Raw genomic sequence first — 14,322 nt, forward strand, 5'->3', positions numbered from 1 at the left:
ATATAATAAAGTGCAAATAGCACTCTTAGCATAAGTTAAAAAACCTAAAAAATTAATCCTAATTAAAAACAATTAGTTTTCTAGTGTCTAACCATGTTTACTTTTAGGCTTAATTGTTTATTTTGTCTCCAGTTTTACTCAAGTGAGTCAAGTTGGTCCCATCCTTTTAAAAAAGTTTCAATTGTGTCCCTAGTTTGTAAAGTTTGCCTCAATTAAGCCCATTCCGTTAAATACGTACAAACAGTGTTATCTCTTTTTTTTCCTCCTCTGCTCCTCTGCATCGCAACATACATTTTTCTTTTTTGTCAGTGTTATCTTTTCGTGAAAATGATGTCATAAATATAAAACTTGTGACATGATCCAACAATTACATATGTTATGTACTAAATTTAAGTCATTAATATTTAAAGTAAAATATTATTTTAACAGTTTTTTATACACTAGTGGAAAAACGTTGTTTAATGTCACCCCACAGACGTCGGTTGTTTCGTCAATTGACGTTAAACGATGACCGGTGGCAACTTCGTAATTAAGTAGGGGACCTAGACGTCAGGCAAGACTCCAACCGATGAATGAAGAACTATAGACGTCGGGGCCCTTCAACTGTGACGTCTAGAGGTCTGCCAGATAAGGTGAAGAGTCGAGCTATAGACGTCACAATGACAAAACACTGACGTCTAAAGGTTTCAGAGGTGGTGAACAGTCGCGAAATAGACGTCGGTGGAGAGACACAGACGTCTACAGGCTGATAGGTGGTTGAGTGTCTTTAATGGTATTAGACATAGACGTCGGTGCCCCGTGGTAACCGACGGCTATGTCCTGACAGTTAGGTGAAACTGTCATGATTGTTCTACTACCTAGACGTCGGTTGCATGGTAACTGACGGCTATGTCAAACTAGACGTCAGTTTCTCAGATATCGGACGTCTATAATCCGCGCCAATATTAATATTTAAATCATATAAACGTCATATTAGTGACAGGACCGACGTCTGTAGTAACATAATCTTCAGAACGTAAACCCGCGAGCAGTTATCACACTATTCATCGTCTTCTTCCTCGCGCTTTCTGTTGCGGCATAGCTTTCAGGTTCATTTTCTCGCGTTTGCACCGTTTAAATTCAGTTTTACTCCGATTAAGTTACTCTTTGCTGAGATATCTTCCATTTCAACCGATTAAAGTTCGTCTTCGTTGCGTTTTGATGCAGTTTGTGACGTGTTCTTGGGCGACGTCTTTGACCGTTTTTGGCCTATATTTTTGGGCCTGCAGTTCTCCAATTCCCTCCATTGCTGTTTGAATCTGCTAAGAAGGTTAGCTTCAATGTTTAAAACTTTTATTGTATGTGTGTTATTGTCTTTTGTGTATGCATGTTATTGGCTTTTGCGTTTTCATGTTTTGGCTTTTGCGTTTGCATGTTTTTGGCTTTTACGTATGCATGTGTTATCGGCTTTTGAATATGTATGCCATAAATTTTAGTTGTGTTATTATAATTGGCATGTTAGATTATAAGTATGAAATTACTGAGCGAAACTTAGTTCCCATTTAAAATTTAACACAAACGATTAATATAGTATGGATCGAAGATGGATGAATGGACGTCGCATCTCTGAAGAATATGAGAAGGGTGTTTCAGTGTTCTTGCAATATGTTAAAGAAAATGCAAAGTCTGTGAATGGGACATATTTTTGTCCTTGTGTTCGTTGTGCTAATCAGATACGACAAGACTTTTGCAATTTGCATGATCATCTATTCATGTTCGACATGTAATGATGGTGCACCTGGTAAGGTCATGTGGTATCTGCCTATAATACCTAGGTTCAAACGTATGTTCTCTATTAAGGAGGATGCAAAGAACCTTAAATGGCACGTTTTAGGAAGAAAGTGCGATAATCTTCTTCGACACCCAGCAGACTCACCACAGTGGAAGAAGATCAATGAAACATTTCCAGAATTTGGTGCAGATCCAAGAAACTTAAGACTTGCACTTGCAACTGATGGTATGAATCCGTACGGGAATTTAAGTAGCAAACATAGTTCATGGCCAGTTATGTTGATGATATAAAATCTTTCTCCATTGTTGTGCATGAAGAATGTTGTCAATGATGATATCTGGTCCTAAACAACCTGGCAATGACATTGATGTTTACTTGAAACCTTTAATTGATGATTTAAAATTGTTGTGGGAAGAAGGTGTCAAAGTGTTTGATTCAGATGTTGAAGAGAAGTTCCGTTCGCGTACAATGTTGTTTTGGACTATAAATGATTTCCCAACCTATGGAAACTTAAGCTGTTATAGTATTAAAGGACATTTTGCATGTTGATTTATGAAGGAAACACCAGTTACCTTCAATTCAAGCATGGTCAGAAGACAGTTTATATAAGACATCGGAAATTCTTCCTTGCAATCACCCTTAACGTAGATTGAAAAAAGCATTCAATGGAAGTGCCGAGGATGAGGTTATGTGCAGACCCCGCAATGGTGAAGAGGTGTATAACGAAGTAAAAAACATTAACATTGTATTTGGAAAACATCGTAAATGTACCTATGCATAAAATGTTTGGAAGAAACGATCAATATTTTTTAATCTTCCATATTGGTCTATACTTGATGTTCGACATTGTATTGATGTGATGCACGTTGAAAAAAATGTTTGTTACAGTGTCATCGGAACTTTATTAAACGTGAAAGGGAAGACCAAAGATGGGATAAAAGCAAGACAAGATTTGGCTGACATAGGAATTCGAACAAAGTTACATCCACAGGCAATAGGTAGACACACTTATTTGCCCCCAGCCTGTCATACTCTTTCTAAAAAAGAAAAACAAAGTTTTTGTAAGTCTTTAAGAAGTGTAAAGGTTCCACAAGGTTATTCTTCTAATATTAGTAATCTTGTTTCTGTGCAAGAGCTGAAGTTAGTTGGTTTAAAGTCTCATGATTGTCATATATTGATGCAACAATTGTTACCGGTTGTTATTTGAGGCATATTACCTCCTTCTGTTAAGGGTATTCTGACACGTCTGTGTTTGTTTTTTAATGCCATTTGCAAGAAAGTTGTTGACCCTCGATGTTTAGATCAATTGGAAAATGAAGGAATAAGACTACTATGTGAATTGGAAATGTATTTTTCACCTTCTTTTTTTGATATCATGGTTCATTTGATTGTTCATCTAGTCCGAGAAATTCGAATATGTGGGCCGGTTTACCTAAGGTGGATGTATCCTGTTGAAAGATACATGAAAATCTTAAAGGGATATGTCAAGAATCAGTATAGACCAGAAGCTTCAATCATACAACGATACATTGCAGAAGAAGCCATTGGATTTTGTTTAGCTTACATGCCAAGTTGTGAACCAGTCGGTCTACCTGAGAGCATAAATGAAGGAAGATGTGAAGGTAAGGGTCGTGGTGTGAGGATTCAACGTGTGAGTAGAGAAGAAGTTGATCAAGCTCATTTGTACATCTTAAACAACACTGATGATGTTATTCCTTACATTTCTGAACACGTTAATGAAATAAAAGCAATACACCCAAGAATGAGTGAAAAATGGCAACTTAATGAACATATCAAAACCTTCTTACCATGGTATAAGAAAAAGATTTATGCGACTCCAAATGTTTCTGAAACTCTATTGAGGCTATCCCGAGGGCCGAACACAGAAGTCATTAAATATGGTGGGTACTATATTAACAATATCTCTTTTCAGACAACGGAAGAAGATGATAAAAGTAGAGTTCAAAATAGTGGGGTTACACAAAAAGTTGAGTCAGTGCACTTCTGTAGTTCTAAAGACAAAAATCCCATCACTGCATCAATTAGTTATTTTGGAGTAATACAAGAAATATGGGAGGTGGATTATGTCAGGTTTAGTGTAAATGGGTTGATATAAATTCTGGAATCATTACAGATGACTCTGGTTTCACATTGGTAGATCTGACAAAGATGAGTGTCACTGATGAACCATTTATTATGGCAAGTCAAGCAAGGCAAATATTCTACGTCAGCAATCCAGCGAATGAAAAATGGTCAATGGTTTTGGAAGGGAAAAACATGCACGGTTTTGATGATGAAGAATGTCTTGATATTCTTGAGACAACATGTAGCACATCAAGACCCAATGAAGACTCTATTGATGACGTTGCCGATGACATACATGCAATTCGTAGTGATCATGACGAAGGTTTCTGGGAGAAAACAATATCTTAATGAGTAACATGTTTATTTTTGTTTAGATTTTATATGAATTTTTATTTTGATGAATATTTCAATTTCAATTCATATTAACCTTGTATATATTTTTCAGGTATGTCGACCTCAGACTCAGCATCAGCTCACAGCAGACGTACACGAGGAGCGACACGTTTGCCAAAAGCGACATCCGGACAGGTTCCTGGGCAGAGGATACATGTTGATTTTCACCCAAAAACCGGTGTGGCATCAGGGCCAAATGCTGATAGATTTAAAAGTCATTTGGGTAAAATAGCCAAAACCTACGTTTCTATTCTTCATCCAACTTGGGATTACGTCCTAGAGGTGGAGAAGAACCTCTTATGGCAAGATGTTCAGGCATATATACTCACTTCAAAGAAATTTGATGTATTCATTTCTTTGATCTTATTATGTTATTAACATTTTTTTTTTGTTTTAAACAAATAAAATATGATATTCCAGACACAGTTCAGATGAGGAGGAAAATCTTAACACAGATATGTAAGATGTGGAGAGATTTCAAGACAAGGCTAACACGTCTGTATGCATTTGGAGACAGAAAACATGAGAATCCATCTAAGGAATATTCATTCACAGAAGAAGAATGGATTCAGTTTCGTAAAACTAGAGAGACTGAGCTTGTTTTAGAGATATTGTGCTTGTTTTGCATTGTTTTGCAGGGTTTTTAGATGAATTAAAGATGGAAATGGAGTAAGGTGGACTTAGACCCATGAAAGAAGGAGAAGAATGATGAAAAGAAGGGTCAAGCAAGCCGCTGAGCGCCAGAATGGTCTGCTGAGCGCTCAGAGCGATTAGAGGGAAACCGGTCAGCGGCAAAATTGACCGCTGAGCGGTCAAAGCGGCACAAGGCAAACCGCTGAGCGTTGAAATTAGGCGCCTGGGCGGTTGTCTATTTTTTTAGCTAGATTCTGTAAATCTTTTTGTAATCGATCTGTTATCTTTTTGGGCTTATATATAGCCCCAGTGCAAATTAGAAGGGGATTCTTTTGGCAGAGAGAAACGTCCAGAGCTATTCCACACCTTGGAGGAGGTTCCTTGGATGCTTAGGCTCCATTCAGCCAAGTTTAGGGTTATTTCTTCCATTCTTTCATTATTTTCATCTAGTTTCACCAAGACAATGGTGAACTAAACCCTTTGTTGTTGGGGAACAATGTAATCTTTTGAAACTCTCATATATTCAAATTCTTATTTATCTCATATGCTTGTCATATACTTGTTTATCAATTGTTGGGTTCTCATCTGTGCTCAATGCTTTTATTGTTTAACTCATTCAGTAAAAGATGTTTATCTTTATCGATATGGGGACATACGATAATGTCATGAAATGGTGGGAAATTCCTTGATTATGCCAATATCGCCTAGGGATAGAGGTAGGACGACCAATTGTATTTGCTTCTGATCGCATTGCATTATTAGTTACTAGGGGAGGCTAGGGATAGCAAGAAAGTAATTAATAATAGGCTCTTTTCATCAAGGGATTAGGTTAAGGGTAAATAAGAAAGTATGCATGGCAATTAGATAAATAAGTGAAGTAAATAAGAAGAGTAGATATATGAGAGTGGATAAGATGAAATTGTAAACCCCAACAACACCATTCATCCATCATTTCTCAAAACCAATTGAATCAACTGCATTGCATGTTTATTTTTGTTCTTTGCATATAACCATCAAATTTATTCTCTTCTCAAGTCTTACGCGATTAGGTTACATGAAAGTTAAGGCCTAAGAGTCCTTTGGGAAAACGATACTCGAACTTACCCGTTTATATTACTTGATAACGATCTGGTACACTTGCCAAGGACTTAACAGGTACCTTGGAGATAATTTTCTAGCATGAATGGCTCTTCCTACACCAGTAGTAGCAGTCACTCGGAGGAAAACATGATCCCCAACCACAAACTCCAAAGGCCTACGTCTCTTATCAACATAGGACTTATGTCGACTTTGAGATGCCCGCATCCCCTCCTGAATGAGCTTCACTTTCTCCATAGTCTGTTGTATCAACTCTAGCCCAGTCAACAATGATTCTCCCTCCTGAAACCAACATAGAGGAGTTCTGCAGCACCTCCCACACAATGCCTCAAACTGCACCATACCGATGCTAGCGTGATAACTATTGTTGTAGGTGAACTTCACCAACGACAACACCTCATCCTAGACTCCCTGGTGATCCAAGACACACGTTCTAAGCAAGTCCTCGAGTGACTGGATTGTTCTCTCTGATTGACCATCTATTTGGGGATGATAGGCTGAACTTATCTGAAGCCTACTACCCATCTCACTCTGAAGAGTCTGCCAAAATCGGGAAGTGAAACGTGGATCTTTATCAGAAACAATACTCGAAGGTACTCTGTGTAGCCTCACAATCTCCCTGATGTACAGTTATGCAAGCTTTGACATCGACATCCTCAGGTTGATTGCTAAGAAATGAGCACTCTTGGAAAATGGGTAACAAAATTCAATGTTGTGTTATCCCATTTCCACTTAGGAATCTCAAGCTGTTGCAATAAACCACCAAGTCTCTGATGCTCTACCTTAGTCTTCTGACAAGTTAGGCAAGAGGCAACAAATTGAGCCACATCTCTTTTCATACAAGACCACTAGAAAGACTCCTTGAGGTCCTGATACATTGTAGTCATGCCAGGATGCATGCTAAAGAGACTTTGATGACCTTCCTCAAGGATCAATCTCTTCAGCTCAGAAACACTAGGTACACAGACCCTACCTCTGAATCTCAGAATACCATCCGCTCCCAAGGTAAAATCTTTACCTTACTCAGTCCCAATCAAACCTGCTGATTTCTGGAGCTTAATATCTTTCAACTGCTCCTCTTTGATACGCCTCAGCAAATCACTGGACACCACCAAATTAATGCATCTGATGCTATCAGACTCTAACTCAACCTGTAGTCTCAAATCTCTGAAGCTTTCCACCAACTCTAACTCCCTGACCATCAGGGCTGAAATATGCACTGGCTTTCTGCTCAACGCATCTGCCACCACATTTGCTTTCCGAGGTGATAGAGAAGGTCAAAATCAAAATCTTTAAGGAATTCCATCCATCTCCTTTGCCTCATGTTACGCTCCTTCTGATCAAAAAGGTACTTCAAGCTCTTGTGGTCACTGAACACTTGAACTTGTGCACCATACAAGTAGTGCCTCCAAATTTTCAGAGCAAAGACGACTGCTACCAACTCTAAGTCATGAGTGAGGTAGTTCTTCTCATGAACTTTGAGTTGCCTAGAAGCATAGGCCACCGCCTTCCTTTCCTACATCAGCACACACCCCAAGCCCTGGTAAGAAGCATCACAGAAAACCTCAAAAGGTTTACCTGTGTCAAGGATAACCAAAATTGGTGAACTGGTCAACCTCTACTTTAGCTCTTGAAAGCTAGTCTCACATCGATCTGTCCAAACAAAAGGTTGATCTTTCCTAGCTAGTTGTGTCAAGGACGCTACAATCCGAGAAAAGTTCTCAATAAACTGCTGATAGTAGCCCGCCAAACCTACAAAACTCCTTACTTCAGTCACAAACTTAGGCCTCTCCCACTAAAGTACAACTTGTACCTTAGCTGGATCAACAGAAATCCCTCCAGCGGAAATCACGTGCCCCAAAAAGTGAACATTTTCCATCCAAAATTCACACTTAGACAATTTTCCATACAACTTTCTTTCTCTTAGCACTCCAAGTACTGTGCTAAGGTGATCTTCATCCTCTTCGCGAGTCTTAGAATAGACAAGTATGTCGACTATAAAGACAACAACAAACTTGTCTAAGAACGGTCTGAAAATTTGGTTTATATAGTCCATGAAAATGGTTGGAGCATTAGTCACACCGAAGGGCATAACTACATACTCATAGTGGCCATATCTAGACCTAAATGCAGTCTTCTGCACAGCATTCGCCTTCACCAATATATGATGATAACCCAACCTCAAATCAATCTTAGAGAACACTATAGCTCCATACAACTGGTCCATCAAATCATCTATCCTCGGCAACGGATATTTGTTCTTAAATAGTCAGCTTGTTCAATTGTCGGTAGTCAACACACAACCTAGAGCTATCATCTTTCTTCTTCACTAACAACATTGGCACTTCCCATGGTGAAGCACTAGGCCGGATAAATTGTTTCTCTAACAGCTATTCAATCTGCTTCTTTAACTCGGCCAACTCAGTTGGAGCCATCCTGTAAGGGGCTATAAAAACTGGCCCTGCTCTTGAGACCAAGTCAATAGAGAACTCCACTTCTCATGGAGGTGGTAAACCTGGAACTTCTTTAGGGAAAACATCTAAGAAGTCATTCACAACAGCGAGGTTTACACCCTGATTTTCTTGAGCCGGTGAATCTGAACCCTGTGTCACTTCCATATGTGATAACACCAAGAAGCAACTAGCGTCCTTCATGATGTCTTGTCTCAATACGTCAATTGAAAAAGACATGTATTCGTCTTCATCCGAAAACATCAACTCTTTGTTGCCACAGTCGATAAGGATGCGATTGGCAGATAGCCAATCCATTCCTAAGATCACTTCTAGCCCTTCCAAAGGTAAATATATGAGGTTTACCTTAAACCGACGCCCCTCTACAACAATCAGACAACGAACACATATAGAAAACGTCCTGACTAATCCCGATGCTGGTATAGACACCACCAGACCAAGATCTAACTCCTCAACAGACAATCCCAACTTTTTAACACATGCCTCCGATATGAAGGAGTGTATGGCCCCCGAATCAAATAGCATCACACAAGGCACACCAAATAGCAAGCCACAGTTGATGATGAGGTTACCTGAGCTTATCGCCTCTGCCCCAGTCAAAGCATAGACTCTCCCAGCTGCATGTGGTCTGACACCACCTCTTTGAATAGCTCTACCTGCCTTACGCATCTACGGGCCAGTCCTCCTGATTGTAGGGCAATCCCTAGTGTCAACACCCAATTTCGTCCGGGAAGCTAAATAATTAAAATTACAGAATAAGAGAATAATAATTAATGGTGCGCAAAGAAAAAAAAAGGAAAAGGGAAATAATAAAATAATCTTCCTTAATGCAGGACACATCATTTTAGAATGTTTTTGAAATATTAGTCTAATATGGTAATAATCTGAATCATTACTATGCAATAATGGTAAGCAATAATTAAAATATATTGATATAATTTGCTGCATCAGTTTCTTCCTGAAGAGAAAAATAAGATCCTTTTTTGAAATGGGCAAAGTTTGTAACAATTATTATAATATTTGTCTTGAATATTATTTGATTGTAATCAAGACCATTTCTTTCCCTATTTTGCTAATTGTCAATTAATTCTTAACTAAGACAAGATTATCATAATATTACAATATGTGCCTATAAATACACACTCTGTGAAAGAAAAAGGGACTGGAAAATCACATAGTTGTTTGATATCATTGGAACTTAACATGGAATCTGAAACTATGCAACAAACTAATTCCGCCATAAAAAGAAGGAGACCACACATTAGAGTCCCCGGTATGAATCTAACGGGATTGATAAGATTTGGATAACAATTGAAGACAAAAATAGAAGAAGTGAGAAACCAGAATGCTAAGTTAATAAAAGAGCTACGAAATAGAAGAAATGATGTGGGCATATGAAGAGGTTCTCAGGGAACAAAACATCGAAAGAAGCTCCACACTCCGAATAAAGCAGGATCTCACAACTGCTAGCACGGAGCTAGCCATGAGAGTGAAAGAAAATAATACAACGTTAGAGGCTGAAGAACATTGGAAGTATCGTTACGATGAGACCAAGAGAGATAGACAAGAAACCCTAAAAGGATTGAGGGAAACCCAGATTCAAGTCAAGGATACAGAGCGACAAATGGAAAGGATGGCAATGTCATTTGAGGTCGAGCTAGATCAAGAACGCGAAAAGGCAAAAGAAAAACGACAGGTTGTGGTGAAGCAGATGGAAAGTTGCATTGCTAAGCAATCAAGATTGATAGAGGTGGAAGAAAGAAATCACGCTATGATGAAACAGATGTACAGTCATATTCAGAATCAAGAGTAGCTCGTAAGGCACTAGAGAGGGAATTTCTCCCAACAAGCTGCCATTGCCAATGAAGCTATCAAAGATATCCCCAAGATGTTTGGTTCGTTTGCGATAGTATTCGACTGTGTTAATTTCTCTTATAACGATATCAAGGAACTGTGATTTCCACCTTTGTTTTTTTTAGCATGCATCATCTCCGCATTCTCACATAATTCGTTTGTCGTCTAATCCAAATTAATAACAACAATATAAAGTTAAATAAAAAAAGAAAACAACGATGGGATTTCCACGACATCCTTATAGAACTCGAGCAAAAGCTATGAAAGATTGGGAAAAGGAACATGAAACTGTAAAGGCTGTCGAGTTCATAAAACAAAAAAAATATTTTTGTTTCTTAATAATCTCTTTATATAACTTTTTTTAGGGAAAATTGAATATTCTAATAAAACCACGTCAACTATATACATTTAATTAGAGGTACTGCTTTGGGCAGGCACGCTAAGGTGCTAATACCTTCCTTACGTGTAACCGATTCCCGAACCTGAAAATCTCTTTTTCGTAGACCATGCCTTTATTTTAGGGTTTTTCCATAGTTTTTCCATAATAAATTATGGTGGCGACTCCCAAAATCTTTTCTTAAAACCGTTTGTTTTTCAGTTCGCCGTCCTGTCGCCATCTCGGTTGCGACACCTAGCATAGTGGCCCTCAACTCTGCAAATGTTGCACCTCCGCTAGTCTCTCATCTGAGGGCAAACAGACTGTAAATGGGGCCCTCCACAAGAATAGCACCTCACTCCTCCTAAGTGGCTCGACTGCCCTAAAGGCACTGAGGGCTAAGAAGAAGAACCTTTAAACCCAGAAGAGGGTGATGGTCTAGAGTATGGAGCCCTCCTAGAGATGAATCCACCACAAGACCCAGATGGTCCCCCACTCCTAGTAGGTTGACTTTGTGGTCCTTCAGCCTCTTTCTTAGTCTTCTCCATCACACGAGCCATCTCTACTAAAGTAGGAAACTCTTGAATGCGCAACCCTTTAACTAGAAGCTTAATGTCTGCTCTTAACCCATTTTCAAACTTCCTGCACTACCACTCTTCATCTATGGCCATGGTGTAGAAACAGAACAAATGTTTACACCGGTCAACATACTCAGCCATAGTCATATTTCCTTGAACCAGTTGGAGAAATTCAATCTCCTTATCAAATCTTACACTGTTAGGGAAATATTCAATGTAAAACTTGGTCTTGAATAACTCCCAAGTAATAGGAGTCTCACATGTTGATCATTCAAAGGCACATATTCTAACATATAAAATTATCAATTTCAGCTTAAATAACAACAACATAAAAAGCCAGTTTCACGCAAATAGAACTTTAAAATTTCAAATAGACCCTAGCTCATGAACATCTTATTTCACTGAATCAAAGAACAAAAATCTAGCTCCCCTTACCTTAGCAACAATAGTGCAACACACAAAACAGCTTCTCTAGTGCCCTTCCTGGAGAAGAACCTAAATAGTGTCCTACAACCACCACATTGGTGGTGAAAACAACCCTTTAGAGCTAGGACTTAATAGAAATTGGAAGAAAGATGGTTTCTAGTTGCATGCATCCAGTAGAATAGCATGCCCTAAGTTCCGAAACAACGGAGGAGGAAGGAAAACTACTTACCGGCTAAAGAACGTAAAACCCATCGGATGGTTTTGAAGCTCTCTACGTCATGGTCTCCTGGACACCACCTAATCGAAGATGCACTAAATCAATGTAGAGTAGTGGAAGAGAGAAGGCAGAGAAAAAAAGTGAAGCTTGAGGAAGATGAAGTTCTGTTCAAATAATAGGCTAGAGCTTGAACTTAATGTTTTATAAAAACTGATTTTATTTCTAAAGCTCAGTTCTATTATCTGGTGACACGTGTCCACCTCAAGTTTAACTTTTTCCTTAGTCCTTACAAAATTATAATAAAAAAAGGTTTAATTATATAAAATCAATCATTTTAAATTGTTTGATTATAATAGAATGTTCATGATTATTTTTAATTTTAATTTAATATTTTTTGTGAACGAGATAAATGATGATGAGAAAGCGAAGGTTTGGTTGGTTCACCCAGTACTTGGAGTTTGAAGCTGATGAATGAGTGTTGGATTTGAAATCAAATAAAAAAAAATCAAAATCAGAAAGGAAAAGTGATGAAAAGGAGTGTGAGATTTGTCACAGTGTGAGAGAGACGAGTTTTGTCAGAGTGTGAGAGTTAAATCTTTTCATTTATTATAAACTTAATTTTAAAATATAATTAAAAGTACAAGAACAATTTTTTACTATCACTTTACCCAGAGGTGCAGAGGAAAAGTACCAACAAAGAACTGTGTTGCAGAGAAAAGTAGAGGAGAGAGAAAAAAAAAGTTAACCCCGTAAGTTTGTATTTAACGGAAAGGACTTGATTGAGGCAAATTTTACCAAGTTTGGACAAAATTGAAACTTTTAAACCATTTTTAAGCAAAATTGACACTTTTTTAAAAAGATGAACCAACTTGACACACTTGAGCAAAGTGAGGACAAAATAAGCAATCAAGCCTTACTTTTATAATTGTTGTCATTTCGTATTTGATTCTCTTTACTTTCTCCCTTATATTTTCCCTTCTCATCTTCACACATAGTTGATGTCATGCCACCACATTACACTTCATCTTATTTTACTTGCTCTCCTTTGTCTTCTCTCGATCTTTTCATTTTTGTTCTCTTATGATCCATGTATGTTCTCTATTTTATATATATATATATATATATATATATATATATATATATATATATATATATATATATTTTGTTTTTTCTTTTAGTAATTTTTCTCCACAAACTTGTTGCCATTGTAAATATTACGGTTTTTAGATTGGAGAACGTACCTAAAATAATATTAGGAACAATTACTACTTCAATCATACAATCATACAGTAGGTTTCATATTCAACTATAATAGTCAATCATTAATTTTGAGACAATTTTTAAATTATAGGTGTTACTTAACAAATTCAATCAACTATTCAAGTTTTTATAAATGTTCACAAGAAAAAAAGAAACAACTAAATTTATGAATATTAAATAGTAATAAATAGTCTTGAACTTAAATATGTATACGATTATGTAAAGTAAGAAATAAGGTTATTTACATTTTTTTTAAATATTTATTTATTTTTAATAATTCGTTATTTATTTATTACTATTTCAACTATAATAAAATATAGATACTATTATTGTAACGTGTAACATCCTAATTATATAGAAAAGATATATATAATAAAGACATCATCATGTATAATATAAGAAAGCAGTCGAGAGTAGAATGACAGTTAAATACAGGATTACAGTCATCCTCAAAATAGCTTCAGAATTTAAACTGGAGTAATGAGATATTCCTTTAAAATGCTAGGAATTTAAAACTTTAAACATGGCAAGGTTCTTCAAAATGACATAAGTTCAAGGGAAATAAAGCCTAGTGGACTAGACTGCAGCATCAGCGTCCTCAAGCTCTTGCTTCAGGGGAACCTCCTCAACATCTACTCACAACTAATTGGATGATCATCACAAAGGGAAACATACACAGACAACACAAACAAGCAAGGGTAAGCTAGGTATAAAAAGCATGTTATCAATCACACACAATCAGGAAAAGTTCATTCAAAACATATTAACAGGCACCACAAGACTTGTTACATTATAAACTGACTAGTCCGGACTAGAATGATTGTCGAGCTATGACGGGTTCTACACTCGTGGTGGCCTCTTATGCTTTGCAAAGCCATTGCCAATGGGTTCTACCCTACCACACTCACAAGGTTAGTCCGTTTTGCGCCCTGGAGCATACTAGAAGCCTCCAAGACTAGGACCTCCTGCTACTACTCACCACATGATTCAATCCTCTCTACTTGAGAATNATTAATCATTGTAGTTTCAGGAAAACCCCCAAGACTGAGCTGCCATGCAATCATTCTACACACTACTAGGGCACCACCATGTATCCTCTCCTTGAGGATCATGGAATTACGTCCATGAACCATACTTGTTATACTTACACCAATCACAAC

At 37.6% G+C, this 14,322-nt stretch overlaps 1 protein-coding gene across 1 annotated transcript; it reads right to left on the reverse strand.

The window, feature by feature from the left end:
- Positions 1-8,478: 8,478 nt before the first annotated feature.
- LOC106752685 lies at positions 8,479-9,120 on the reverse strand. The gene has a single exon (XM_014634420.1). The coding sequence runs from the start codon at positions 9,118-9,120 to the stop codon at positions 8,479-8,481; it is 642 nt and encodes a 213-aa protein (XP_014489906.1).
- Between the last annotated feature and the right edge of the window lie 5,202 nt (positions 9,121-14,322).

The sequence above is a fragment of the Vigna radiata genome, unplaced genomic scaffold (assembly GCF_000741045.1).
Source record: "Vigna radiata var. radiata cultivar VC1973A unplaced genomic scaffold, Vradiata_ver6 scaffold_43, whole genome shotgun sequence".
Classification (NCBI taxonomy): domain Eukaryota; kingdom Viridiplantae; phylum Streptophyta; class Magnoliopsida; order Fabales; family Fabaceae; genus Vigna; species Vigna radiata.

What these genes read in the sequence shown, in the direction of transcription:
- LOC106752685 (XM_014634420.1), bottom strand. Translation starts at nt 9,120, where the DNA reads ATGCGTAAGGCAGGTAGAGCTATTCAAAGAGGTGGTGTCAGACCACAT.